The following is a 12,935-nucleotide window of genomic DNA, read 5'->3' on the forward strand; positions in this document are numbered from 1 at the left end:
AAAAGAAACCTCTGCCCACAGAATAATTCTCCCCTGAAGGAGAGGAGTCCTGGATGGCGGCAGCCGCACCCCTGAATCTTCCTCTACGGAAATGTCCTCTGAAGGACCATTTTGAAGGGTAGAAGGTGGAGGATTGGTCTTGATACCCACCTCTACCTCTGTGGCCTTAGAAGCTATCTCCGGATGAGGTTTGATAACTGCAGCTGAACACTCGCACCCTGAAGTGTCCGGCCTGGGCCAAAAGTGGGCGTAGTGCTCTCTTAATCGAATCCTGAGCCTTATCCAAGTTGGAGAATATGGCGACGAATTTAGAAAGTTCTTTAAGGGACGGAGCTCCAAATAAAAGGCCTTGTGCTGCTGGGCCCACTTCAGAGGATGCATGGTCCACTAATTTTGGGTCCAGCTTCATCAAAATAGAACAGCATAATTTGTTCAAAATCGCGCAGTTGGTATTGCCCAACCAATAAGGGTTTCAGTATCTACTGGAGAATTCAACTCTTTTGCTTGGTAAGCCAATCCCAGAATTTTTGTCAAGGTACCCGACAAGTCTAAGAGCTTATATGACAGGATTTCCAAGCCCTGTCGATTCCCTTTTTTGGGTCTTTAGTATATTTATTTAAATAAGTGCGTGCACTTCCTTGTCGAAATCCTGTGTAATGTGAGACTTCACATAGTCTGCTACCTCAGAGAGGGGTACCCAAGCAGTAGCCCTGTGGTGGATAATTTCTCTTGGTTCAAAGGTCAAAGGTTTCGCTTGTTTACTAGCTGAGGTATGATGGGTTTTTGCCTTGTGCTTGTGTGGGGGTTGAGAATCATCTTTCGAGGAACTCCGAGAGGATGAAGCATCAGACTTCCGTTAACCCTTCTGCACGGGGCTCTGAAGGCATACTGTAGGGGTGTTCATTAGCTAAGGAGGCTGCTAGTTTCTCAAAAGCTTCAGAGTGAATTTCTTTAAGGTAGTGTTGTGGAAGCGGCTCTAGGCCCTTCAATCATGCCCCCGGGAGGGGGCAAGCCAGCCCTGCTGTTGAGCAAACCCATAAAGGTGATGCTTCAACAGAGTTATAGCCTTGGCTAAGGCTTCATTAACGGTCTGGCGCACTCCCGCGTCTAGCACATGCACAAGGTTCTGTTCAAAATAACTAGTTTGTAATTCATCATAACAATAGTTCTCATCCCCCTCCAGATATTCCTCATACATGATTGGATTGAAATGAGGGTAAAATGTTAATCAATCTGACCCAGAGCAACCGGGTCACCAACTGGGGATGGAGGGCCCAAAAAGGGAATCAAGTGAGAGCTTAGTAAATATATAAAAGCCCAAATCAGGTCAAAAAGTAGATAAAGTTTGGAGGGAGCACCTGAAAATAGCTCTGGGCAAAGCCTCTGAATATTTTACAACCCTGACAGATCTCAGTCTGTCAGGGCTTTCAGTGGGAGCAGAGGGGTCTTCATATTAGGGAAGAACCCCAAATTAATCATGCAAAATCCTTCCTCAGAAAGTTGGAGGCACAGGGTCACTGTCCTAAGGATCGCACTCGGAAAATGCAGCACGTACGAGTCGGCAAACCGGCATTAGAAAGGGAACGCCTGCCGGCTCGCGCGTATGCTGAGGCACATCCCGAGGTTGTGAAAATGAAAAGAGGACTGCGCGGCAAGGCCGCGCAGTCCTCGCTCCTAAAACAATAACTCCTGCTCCACCTAAATGTGGGGTGGCAAGCCGCACCTGAAGTAGTCGCAGGTGAAATACAGTGAATAAACTTTGGAGCGCAATTACATTAAAACACATGAAAACAGGCAATAAAATAACGTGCTTAAGGGAGAGTGACTTAACTGGCTGCGGAGCAGCAAAGAAAGAGGAAGGGACGCTTCATTATGAAGGTTTTATAGGGCTGGTCTCTATGGTGTTATGGTGGGTTCATGGGATATGTACTTTGTTGAAGAAGTTCTTTCTAATTGGCTGCTAAAAAGATTAAACCATAGAAAGAGAAGCATAATCGGAGCCTCCAGTCCTGACATAGAATTTGATAATATAACTTATCCACATCATTTTGAGTGCTTTTGATTTGGTAAAAGCACTTTGCCCTTAGGTTTATTCACATGACTTGACTTGGGTATTATTTCGAACACCAGCAAGAAAAGTAGACATTGTTTGTTTGCTTTGTGTGCAGTTTTGTTGTTTTCTCTTTCTCTTGCAAGTAGTCCGGCGGGAAGCTTGGAAAACTGAGACTTCACGTATTTTAAGTTGAGTGTTTATTATCGTTAAAGATGCAAGGGGTTAGTGCTCCTTTTCTTATTGTCTCAAGGTGAACCAGTCATACAATAGTCTAAATGGGGAACAAAATTCATACATTGCTCTAGTGTTTGTGGCACTCAATTGAGTGCTAAAAGAAAAACATCTCTTTTAATTCATTGTTTGGAGCCAGAATGAATTTGATCACTTGTCAGACCTATCGGATGAGGAGGCAGCAGGATTAAACAAGTTTGAAATTTGAATTTGTACTAAAAAATTTGACCTGCATTATCTTCCCAAGCTGAGTACAGTTTTGGAAAGGTACCACTTTGGGAACAGGATGTAGGGAAAAGGTGAATCGGTGGAAGAATACATTTCCTCTTTGCACAAACTAGCTGTCATTTGTAATTTTGGAGCATCTGAAGAGCGCCTCTGTGATCAGTTCATGCTGGGGTGCTCAATTGATAAGACTAAGGAATCAGTATGGCAAAGAAATAACTTGGAGGTGGCACACTCTGGCTGAGGCAAGGCCCTCGCCAGGCAGAACCTAAAACTTGTGTCCGGGGTGGGTGATTACACTGTCTTTATACCCTGTGCTCACCCTTGGGTAGTTTGGCACTGAGCAATCAGGCTTATCAGAGGGGTAATGTGTAAAGCATTGGCATAGAACCTTCACACAACAAATGCAGTGAGCACCACAAAAGACTTTACACGAGGTGTATGTAAATAAAGTTTGTGTTTAACACAAATTAGTTAACGCAACATGAACATACTCTATCTCTGGGCATAAATCACACTTGGAAATATCTCTAGCAGTACTAAGCCCAACTGAGTTAAAATGACATCAATGATATGTACACTTTGAGAAAGATCCTTTATCCCCACCACCATCATGCAGGGCAAAACGTTGCCAGCACAAGACCCACCCGAATATCTATTCGAATTCAAACCTACACAGTTATAGGGTGCATCCTGGTTCACAACGATAGCGATAATGTGTACACATAGGTAATTATAACACTTTTCAATAACCTTATGCGCTGGAGGCTGCACTGGTAAAATCAATGGCATATGTGATACACTTTTGGAAAGAACGTGTAGGGCAACACTTCCGTGCAGTGTTAATCACAGGCAGTCACTCCTGCGCACTCACTCTGCACTGATACCCAGTTCCCCTTTGAACCACAGATGTCTCTTCTGAATTTCGATCCTGCCTGTCATCGGGCCATGGAATGTAGATCTTAATCTTTAGTGGGGCCATTACCTGGCTCCAAGAGGCCAAGTGTTCAAGAAAAGCACAATGAAATGTTTTCATGTTAGAACACTATGCATGTGGCCAACTTTAAGGATTGCCCAGGGTGAAAGTCATGGTGAAAAAAGTGTGGCAAGAAGGGCCACTTCACTAATTGTTGTAGATCAAGTGCCATTGCCAAACAAAAAATTAGAGAGCTAAGCTTGGCTCTGACAGGGAATGTGTTGACGCTGTTTAACAAATTAATGAGAGTGAAGGCCACTTTGAGGAGTTGGTGGAAGGAATGTCGATGAGGATGCTATTTGCCTCAGGGGCTAAAATTACATTGACACCCAAGAGTTTCTACATTGAAGAACAATGTGAAATTGTTAAAAACTGATATCGGGCTAAATGGATATGAATAAAATCCTATAGATTTGTTGGGATGTTTTCATTGTGGCTTGGAGTTGTCTGGTTGATGGGTGGCTTGGAAATTTACTTCTCCATGAAAGAGACTCCATTATAAGCTGGATTGATCAGAGGGACTTGAAGGTGTATTTGGCCTGTGAGCCTCATGGAAATTGTTGATGAAGTGAGTGAGGCGATAGGAAAGAACAAGGTTTGCTCTGCTGGTGAGAAGTATGCAAAATACTTGCCAGGTGTTTTTCAAAAATACTTGGGTTGTTGAAAAAAACTATGCGCATCTTATAAAACTGAAACCAAACTCTGTGCCAAAGGTATGTACCATTAGAGGTGAAGGAGAATATGGTTAAAGAGTTAAACAAACTGAAGAATGGTGGAGTTATCAAAGAAATAGAGGCATCTAAATGGTTGGCACCAGTAGTAATGGCCCAAACTGCGAGGTTCTGGATAGATCTCAGGGAGTTGAATAAGAATGTCATAATAGACCATTACCCACTACCCAACAATAATGAGATGTTGTGTTCTCTGAGGGGTGATAAGTATTTCTCCTCACTAGACCTCATCTCAGGATACCTTTGACCCCAGGAAGTACTCCAGTTCTAGCTGCGCTGCAGGTGCAAAGCATGACCAAGAAATCCACCTCTGACTTCAGGGGGCATGATAGAATAAGAAAGAGACCTGCCCCTTTGCTGTCTAGAGCGAAGCTGCAGGGGTAGACCGAGTAGGGACAGAAACAACGGCACAGGTAGACCGAGTAAGGTACAGAAACAAAGTCTTATGAGGAACAGTATTGTCTTTCAAGAGATGGTGAAAACTGCAGAAGTTACACTAATGCTGATTATTGGTAACATCCAGTAGGGCTTGGAATATGGTCCATATAAGTGTTGGTTTCTTTGGGGGGTAGGATAGGCAAATGTTTTCTGAACCAGGCAATTCTTGCTTTCTAAGGACTGTGACAATGACGACGATCGAGGAGGTGATGCTAACATCAGATATTCTGTAATGACTCCCCTCCCAGGTCACCCACACCACCTAAAGGCCCAGCTGTGGGACAACTGTATCCCAGCTTTCTTGATGATGTTCAGCTGGCAGTCTCCTCATCTTTGGAAAAGAGTGGGGGGCCCCAGGGAAAACTGTGCTGAGTCCTTCTCTCTAAGATCACCTTCTCCTTTGATATACAGTACACAGGATATCCTTTTGTGTAGTTTATTCAGGGTAACATGTCGTTTCTGTTAAGTGTTCAGATATTTTGTGAGTTAACTCTGGTCTTCTGTTTGGTGCCCATAAAGTGTGGCATACAGTTTCACTATACCAAAAATAATCACAGCATGCGTAATTGCTTGGGAGAAAGTGCCTGTGCCCCACAGTACAGCCCACTGGGAGGTGCACTAGTCAATTTGTCAGTTAATAAGCAAATTGTCTAAAGCGTCTGTGCATTCTTATCAGTGGGCGCCAATGTACTCCTCTTGACGAGTGCCCATTGGATGGCCAGAAGGAGGCAGAGGGTACTATGCACCCAGCCCTCCCCAAACAGCAGCAAAGACAGAAATTCAAAATGCCTTCCTCAGTGGCCTGACATTTGCCATTTCCTTTGTTTTCTTGCATTTAATGTTGATGCAGAGGCAGTCCACCTCTGGCACGGACATGGTGCCCATCCCGAACCATATGCAGTTTGGCATTAAGTGCAAAAGTGAAGCAAGATCAGTTGACTGCATGGGGCATCAACCCTAACCCAATGGGTACGTTAAAATGTTTGCAGATCCTGAATGTGAGAACCTTTCTGGCTCTGCTGAGACACCCAACTGAGTCAGGAGGTTCCTGAAGTCTGCAGTCACTTCACAGTGATGGTTGGGGTGAAGTTTAAACCTGGTTGTCATTTTTAAGCTTCCAGACCTAGATTAAAACGAACAATACATTGATATTTAATGTTATGCTTTTTGGATTTGCAACTGCACATAGAGTGAAAAGGTATTTGGTGCTTGCTGAGCTGATCGGAGGTTGGCACAAAATGGGATTATTGCAGAATGACCAGGTTTTAATTCCTTTCTGAAATATCTGTGATTATCTTTCTGTCTCAGTAAATCTGTCATATAGTTGAACAAAATAAATTGCGGTGTGCGTTGAGAGAGAATGACAATGAATCCCTTTTGCTAAGTCTGTTGGTAGCGTGGGAGGATCAAGTGGATTGTTGTGGCCAAATTCCTCAGTTTAGAAGGATGGGCCAGTACCAAAATGTTCTTCTGTGAAAGCAGCAGCGTGCCTTCCATTCTACATTATCCACCAGCAGTCAAGTGACCACAGTGGCGGAGATAGAGGGGGGGGTTCTGCTTTCGAGAAGTACTCTGGCAGCATCATTCTGGACTCGCTGAAATCAAGCAAGAGATTTCTGTAGGAGATCATTAAAATGCTTACTTTATTAAGCTTGCAAGACACAGTCGTCGACTGCCAAAACAAGATGGCGGCAATGACGGTGATGCAGAATTCTCCTTATGGTCTTAAGTTAATGAAAGCATGAATTTAAAACCGCTCTGATCTGCTTCTCTGTGGATGCAAAAATATTCTCTCAAAGGCCACTAGAACAAGTTCAATAAGATTAGGCCTATGGTAAGATTCTCATAAATAGATGATAGATTGAGAAGCACAGTCTCCCCTGTTCCTCCCATTGCGTTTAAGAAAATCCAATGATTGACCATGGTATCCAAATTCCCCACCCTTGCAGATGCCTGGGACTGTGTGTCACTGATTTTCAGAAAGAAACATGTCCTGAATTAATGAAACACACTGAGAAAGGGTCTGCAGGTAAAGGAAACAGGAAGGAGTTGCCGAGTATCCCCTAAGAGAGGTCTAAAAATAGATTAGAGTGAGGTTTAGCAATAGCCTGTTTATGGTATGAGGAGAACGATGGGGTTGCCAGTGGTGTCATGGCCCTAGAGATCAAACATCTCTGGACAGCCATGGCTCTTTCGAACTCCATTTTATACATTTATCCACAATTGAGTTTCAACTTGTGCACTCCTTCTGGGTCTGAACCAGGCCTGAAACAGGTTGTAGATGTAATGACTTCGTACACATTGAGTGACCTTGTGTCCACACACTTGCTAGGGAATGGAAGCTGTGAAATAGCGAAAAATATTGACATATCTGCCAAACCCAAGTCTTTTTTTCCACAAGTGTATGTTTCTCTGCTGTACTAGCGTTTATTTGTAACAGTCACATGAATGCTGCCAAAAATTGAGCAACTTTGTAACTTTATGAAACCCTGTGCCAATGGTATAATTTATGGATTCCCAGACTTACCAGATCGTATTCCTTACGTCTTGGGAAACTGAGTCCAGGTTTCTACCTGACCTTTCCTAACCCACAGCCTGGTGGAACTACTCACTTATGCGAAGGAATGGAAAAGCAGCCGATGAACAGAGCTGTGTAGGATCACAGTGTGTTGGTTTCCTGGCACTGGTAAGAAGGCGAGGCACACCCTTTGAGCAGGTGAAGATCCTCTCTGCTGGGGGTTGCTCAGTTTCTTCCCACATATGAAAGGGTGCCTCTGCACAGCACAATCTCTGACCAGCTATTGTGCAATTTTAATAATGGACTGTGTGATGGTGTGATTTCGACTTTGAAATGCAGAGAAGGCTTCTGATGTGAATTTGTGAAATATGGATAGGAAAGTAATGATATTACAAAATCTCTTATTAATGGGACTTGTTTCTTCTCCCCTTTCCAGGAATAAGTTTGCTCAGAAGTCTCCCCCATTCTTGACATACCTAAAGAACATCCTGCGTAAATACCCTGATGGAGGGCAGATTTTAAAGGTAATAAGATATTAGTACTATCATACTCCTAAGTGTTTTATTCTCCATAAAGTGACACTTAGACCTGGGGAATAGCGTCGCCCGGAATTATATAATTTCCTTCGCCATTATGGAGTGCACCACTGTGCATTACTGCTCTCTGTAAAATGATTTCGAAATGAAGGCCCAAAATATAAAGGATAAAATGTGGTCTTACTGCACTTTGTCCCAGCACTCATCCACTGGCTCCTGTCCCTTTTTCTCTAGCTAAAACCACAACAAATGACGAAGAACAGAGATGGTTCATGGCTAGTTTAGAGTAAAGGGGGGCCTAGGACTAGTGACACAAAAATCACTAGATTGCATAACTCGTATCATCTCTTTCTACCAGCTCTCCAGATTTGTGGAAAAGATGTCAGAGCCCTTACAAATGTAAATAGGAGTGGCAGCTGACAAGAAAACTCTAGAAGGCTATCCAAAAATATTCCCGCACATAACTTTGTCTAATTCTCATACAATCTGGATGCAACATTCACTAAATCGTGCTTGCAGAATTGCATGTTGTGTCCTATGTTACGTGTGATGCTGTTTCATGAAACATACAGCAGAGCACCCTAAGGAGGAACTAAAAGTGAACCTCCAATTTTATGGTAGTCAGACATTGTGAAGAGTTGTTGTTTCTTGGTCATTGTGAAATCACATTTCTAAAAAGTACCTCATTCATCAATGTAGAAATTGGTGACCCATATCACTGGTAAATTCCTTTCAGTTGTTATCCGGTATTTTTTCCTTCTTGTTTGTCATACAAGTTTCGTTTTTAGGGTCAAGCGTGCAAGCACGCTGGCCCCTTTTGTAATCTCTCTGTGGGCTTTTAACCCCGACCATGCCACACACATCATTTTCGTTAGTTTGTGGGCTTGCCTTTTAAAATGTGCTTAATTTCATTTTTAAAAGGCATGCATATGTCATGCCTTTTCTGGTGTTTAGCCCTCCTCGACAGCACTGGTAAACAACTGAAAAAATACGAAGCTCCATGTTTTCCGCATGGCTTCTGGACTACTTTTTATTTTTATTCCCTACACAGCGCGATCTCGCTGGGTAGTAGTCAAGAGCTTTTCATGACATCGACCCTGTTACAGAGATAATTGCATAACTACAGATACGTTTGACTGCAAGCAAACTTCTTTTTCCTTTTGTGTGCTCATGCTCATGGCGTAACATTTTAAACTGGCTCGCTTATGTAAAACTGTATTACTTTTCATTTTCAATTTATGTGCCAAGAAAAGTCTGGTTAGGACTTTACAAAGCTAATAGCTCTAAGTCGAATAAATGAGAGATCCATTGCATTGCAAATGCTTGTTGGTTTTACCATTCCTCTTCTAATTCTTTCTCTTAAAGCTACTTTCCCTGGAGTGTGGTACACTGGTGGTGCAGACTTTAATTAGGTCACCCTGGCTGTTTTCTTCCTAGACCCACGAGCTGTGGTTACTGTGTGTAGTGCAACTAATAAAGAATGAAATGGGGGACCCACCGTTTAAATCTGTGCTTGAAACTTTGTGTACTGGTGTTATTCAGTTCCCCTTGCTGCCTTACATATTAAAAGCATAAGTGTTGCACACCATTGCAATAGTGATTCGACTTGTTTCTGCACCTTTCCTCACGCATGCTTTAATCCGGACCTGGTGAGCTCCCTTGAACCATAAACTACTGGAAGAATTAACTCAAACGTGTGAAACAAAGGTATTCTTTTCTACTGTTTTACATTCACATTAGATTTCAAATGCTATCTTGCATTGAAAGTCCCTATACGCCAATAGAGTGCATGCAACACACTGCAGTCCTTTATTCTAAAAGAAAATGATCTACTTGCTGACAGGGATACAGGTGACATTGTGGTGCCATGAGCTTTCTACAGAATGTTAGACAAAAAAGAAAGGACTACCTTGTGGGTGAAAATAGTATAATGTTTGGAAGTGAATAGATGCTGCAACTCTCTCACCTGCCGGTCCGAATTGACACCAAAATGGAAGTATTTTTTTGCTGTCAGATGAGATAAGATTCAAATCTGGCCGAGATCTTCCAAACTGGGGGAAACGAGTGGGACCATCAATCCAAATGTTAACTATAGACTTCTGAAGGGAGAAGTATCTTCTGTCTGAATTCCTATAGGTGCCCATAAGTAAAAAGATTAATTGAATGGCTAATATGGGCCAGTACTCTAGTGACCCTTAAGCAGACCCTACTTTTCATTACAGAAAAGTAGGGTCTGCATTTCGGTAAGCTTTCTACACCATGTTAGACCTGTTAGCTTTAGGGTGGTCTTCCCCCAAACGTTTTGCCTTAATCCTCCATTTTTGCTGATCTCATTTTTCTTCTTGGACTTCGGTCTCTCCACACTTTATTACTGCAAACCAGTGTTGAAGTGCTTGTGCTCTCTCATTTAAGCTTGGTGAAAATGGCTTGCACTTAGTTTGCACATTTAATTTACTTGTAAGTCCCTAACAAAAAGGGATACAACCTATACCCTGGGCCTGTAAATTAAATGCTACTAATGGGCCTGCAGCACTGAGTGTACCACCCATTTAAGTAGCCTTTAAAACATGTTTCAGCCCTAATATTGCAGCCTATGTGTGCAGTTTTCAACTGCAATTTCGACCTGGTATATTCAACCTTTTGCCAGACCCAAACCTTCCTTTTTGATACACTTAGGTCACCCCTAGGGTAGGCCCTAAACATCCCTTAGTGCAGGTTTCAATGTATTAAAAAAAAAAAACCTGGACATGTACTTTTAACTTTTACAGGCCCTGTCAGTGAAAAACTCTTAAATTTGTTTTTCACTACTGCAAGGCCTACCTGTCCTACAGGACAACATTGGGTTACCTTATTACATTTAATATGTCATTACTTTCAATTGTAAGCAGATAGGAAGGTCGAGTTTGATATCTAAAGAATATTTAAAACCCTCCCTAACTGTTATTTCAGATTTTAAGTCACAATTCTGAAAATGCCACTTTAGAAAAGTTGGCATTTTTTTGTCCCAACCATTTGGTGCTTGCAGCCTGTATCCTGGTTCGCATGACTAGGTGTAGCTGGCAGTTAGGGGGTTATTACAACTTTGGAGGAGGTGTTAATCCGTCCCAAATGTGACGGATATACCACCAGCCGTACTACGAGTTCCATAGGATATAATGGACTCGTAATACGGCTGGTGGTATATCCGTCACTTTTGGGACGGATTAACACCTCCTCCAAAGTTGTAATAACCCCCTTAGTCTTTTTGTATTGCTCCCAGACAGTGACACAAAGTGGGGGGGGTATGTGTTGGTGGATCTCTGACTTGATAAGGGGGAGAATCTTTCACATACCACACTGCCACACTTGCACATTACGTAGGCCCTACCCAGCACACTTACAAAGGGTTTAACACTAGTCTTTTGTGCCCCCTAGACCAGCTGGGGCCAGAGCAGGGAGGCAGGAGATTCCAAACACCTCTGGGGTGGAAACCTCCAAAACGTTCACTTATTTCAAAGCTGGCACCATGTTTAAATATTGGACCCTTAGACCAAACTCTTCAGTACACCTCTCGATCTTTGGAAGACTCATAAGGACTGCTGTGCTGCGGACTGCTACTCTGCTGCCTGAGTGAGAATGACTGGACCTACATCTTGAACCAAGAACCACCAGGCTAGTTGGTTGGCCTCCTGATCAGTGCCTCAGGGACTGAAAAGGCTCCATCCATCCTGAACCTAGCAACTGGACTCTACCAGCTGTAAGTCTTACCCCTCAAGTGGTGCCAACCCAATCCTGAACCCTTGGAAGTGGGCCTTCAAGCCCAGCTGTGGTCCTCGCAGACCAGACGCAGCATAACACATCACTCCGCAGTCCCTCAGAACTGTCACTGCATGCCACATCTCCACGCAGAACCTCTCATTGCTCACAACGCTCCTCAACCTGGATTTAAGGTACTCTGTTCAGAAGGCTTAACTTGGTACTGTACCCAGTCCACACTCTATCGCAGATGGCCTGAACTTGTGACTTTGTTAAGGTCCGGCACAGCCAGATAACCACAGTTGACACTTTGTGCTTCTAATCACTGGTTTCACCTAAATCCTTAAAATCTCATATCTCCAGTTCTACTGGTTGGATTCTTGTCCTTTTAATTTCAAATAAGTTATTAAATTTCACTCTTTTTTTTTTTTTTTCTAAATTGGTTTTTCTTGTGTTGTGTTTTCACTTCATTAATGTTTGAAGTGCTGCATAAATACTATACACATTGTCTCTAAGTAAAGCCAGACTGTTTTTGTGCCAAGCTACCAGAGGGTTAAGCACAGGTCAACTTGTGACTTCACCCTGACACCCCCCTCAACCAGTAACCCAGTTTCCTACACCTTGATTTTCCCAAATGTTCGAACCAACCGAGCCCATTTTGTAACCGATGAGTGCTTTGTGAAAGCTGCTTGTGAACGTACCCTGGTAGTCCTTTGCCTACATCGACAAGTGTAAGCTGTACATTCATGCTGCTGCACCCAGTTTGGAGCCCACTCTGAGAACACACAAAATGAACACACAAAATGCAACACTGATAGATCCGACTTCAGTTAAGGCCCTTCTACCGGCCATGCAATAAAGATCTAAAAATTACTTCTCCAGCTGTCATAACATAATACTGTAAACTGCCCTGAAAAACACCACCCTGTTCAATGAGATTTATGTTGTTTAAGAGTTGATTCTCAAAATCGGAATGATTTGCTGGTTTACTGATTTCTGGTGCAGTGTTTTTTTCTTGTTGCCGCAAGAATTATCTGATTTTTTTTTTCTCAGAGAACACGAAATGACTATAGGCTCAGTAGCCAGGCACCCAGGATCGAGGGCCAGTAAGGATGCCTGGTTGCTAGAATTGTGGCCCTCCTTGGTGAGGAAGCTGGCTCAACGAGCATGTTATGAGTTTGTCATCAGAAACCAAGATCGGATGGCCCACAAGTGACCCACTACAGAACACCTCAGTCTGTGGGTCAAATTTGAGTTCGCAAGTGAGGTTTATTGCGAACATATCGCTGCGGCAATGTGGGCTATTATCATTCAATAAAACAAAGAAAAAAAATACAGTTTGTTTTCAACTTCCAGTCAGACTTGTCAAGTTCCCCATTCTGTAGCTTATCATGAAGAACTGAACAACATTATGGAAAGGTGTCTGCTCATGAGGGATGTAGATCAGTTGGGTAAACCAGTCCACCTCAGAGCTGTAAAGTCAAGCAAGATG

At 43.0% G+C, this 12,935-nt stretch overlaps 1 protein-coding gene across 1 annotated transcript in view; it reads left to right on the plus strand.

Annotated features, from left to right (window-relative positions):
* Positions 1 to 12,935, plus strand: part of LOC138247045 (sacsin-like) — a 123,097-nt gene that overhangs the window by 26,765 nt on the left and 83,397 nt on the right. Inside the window, exon 3 of the mRNA XM_069201795.1 lies at positions 7,609 to 7,696. Coding sequence (XP_069057896.1) covers positions 7,609 to 7,696 — 88 coding nt within the window. The remainder of the gene's footprint in view (positions 1 to 7,608; positions 7,697 to 12,935) is intronic.

Source organism: Pleurodeles waltl, chromosome 7, assembly GCF_031143425.1.
Source record: "Pleurodeles waltl isolate 20211129_DDA chromosome 7, aPleWal1.hap1.20221129, whole genome shotgun sequence".
In the NCBI taxonomy this organism is placed as follows: Eukaryota; Metazoa; Chordata; class Amphibia; order Caudata; family Salamandridae; genus Pleurodeles; species Pleurodeles waltl.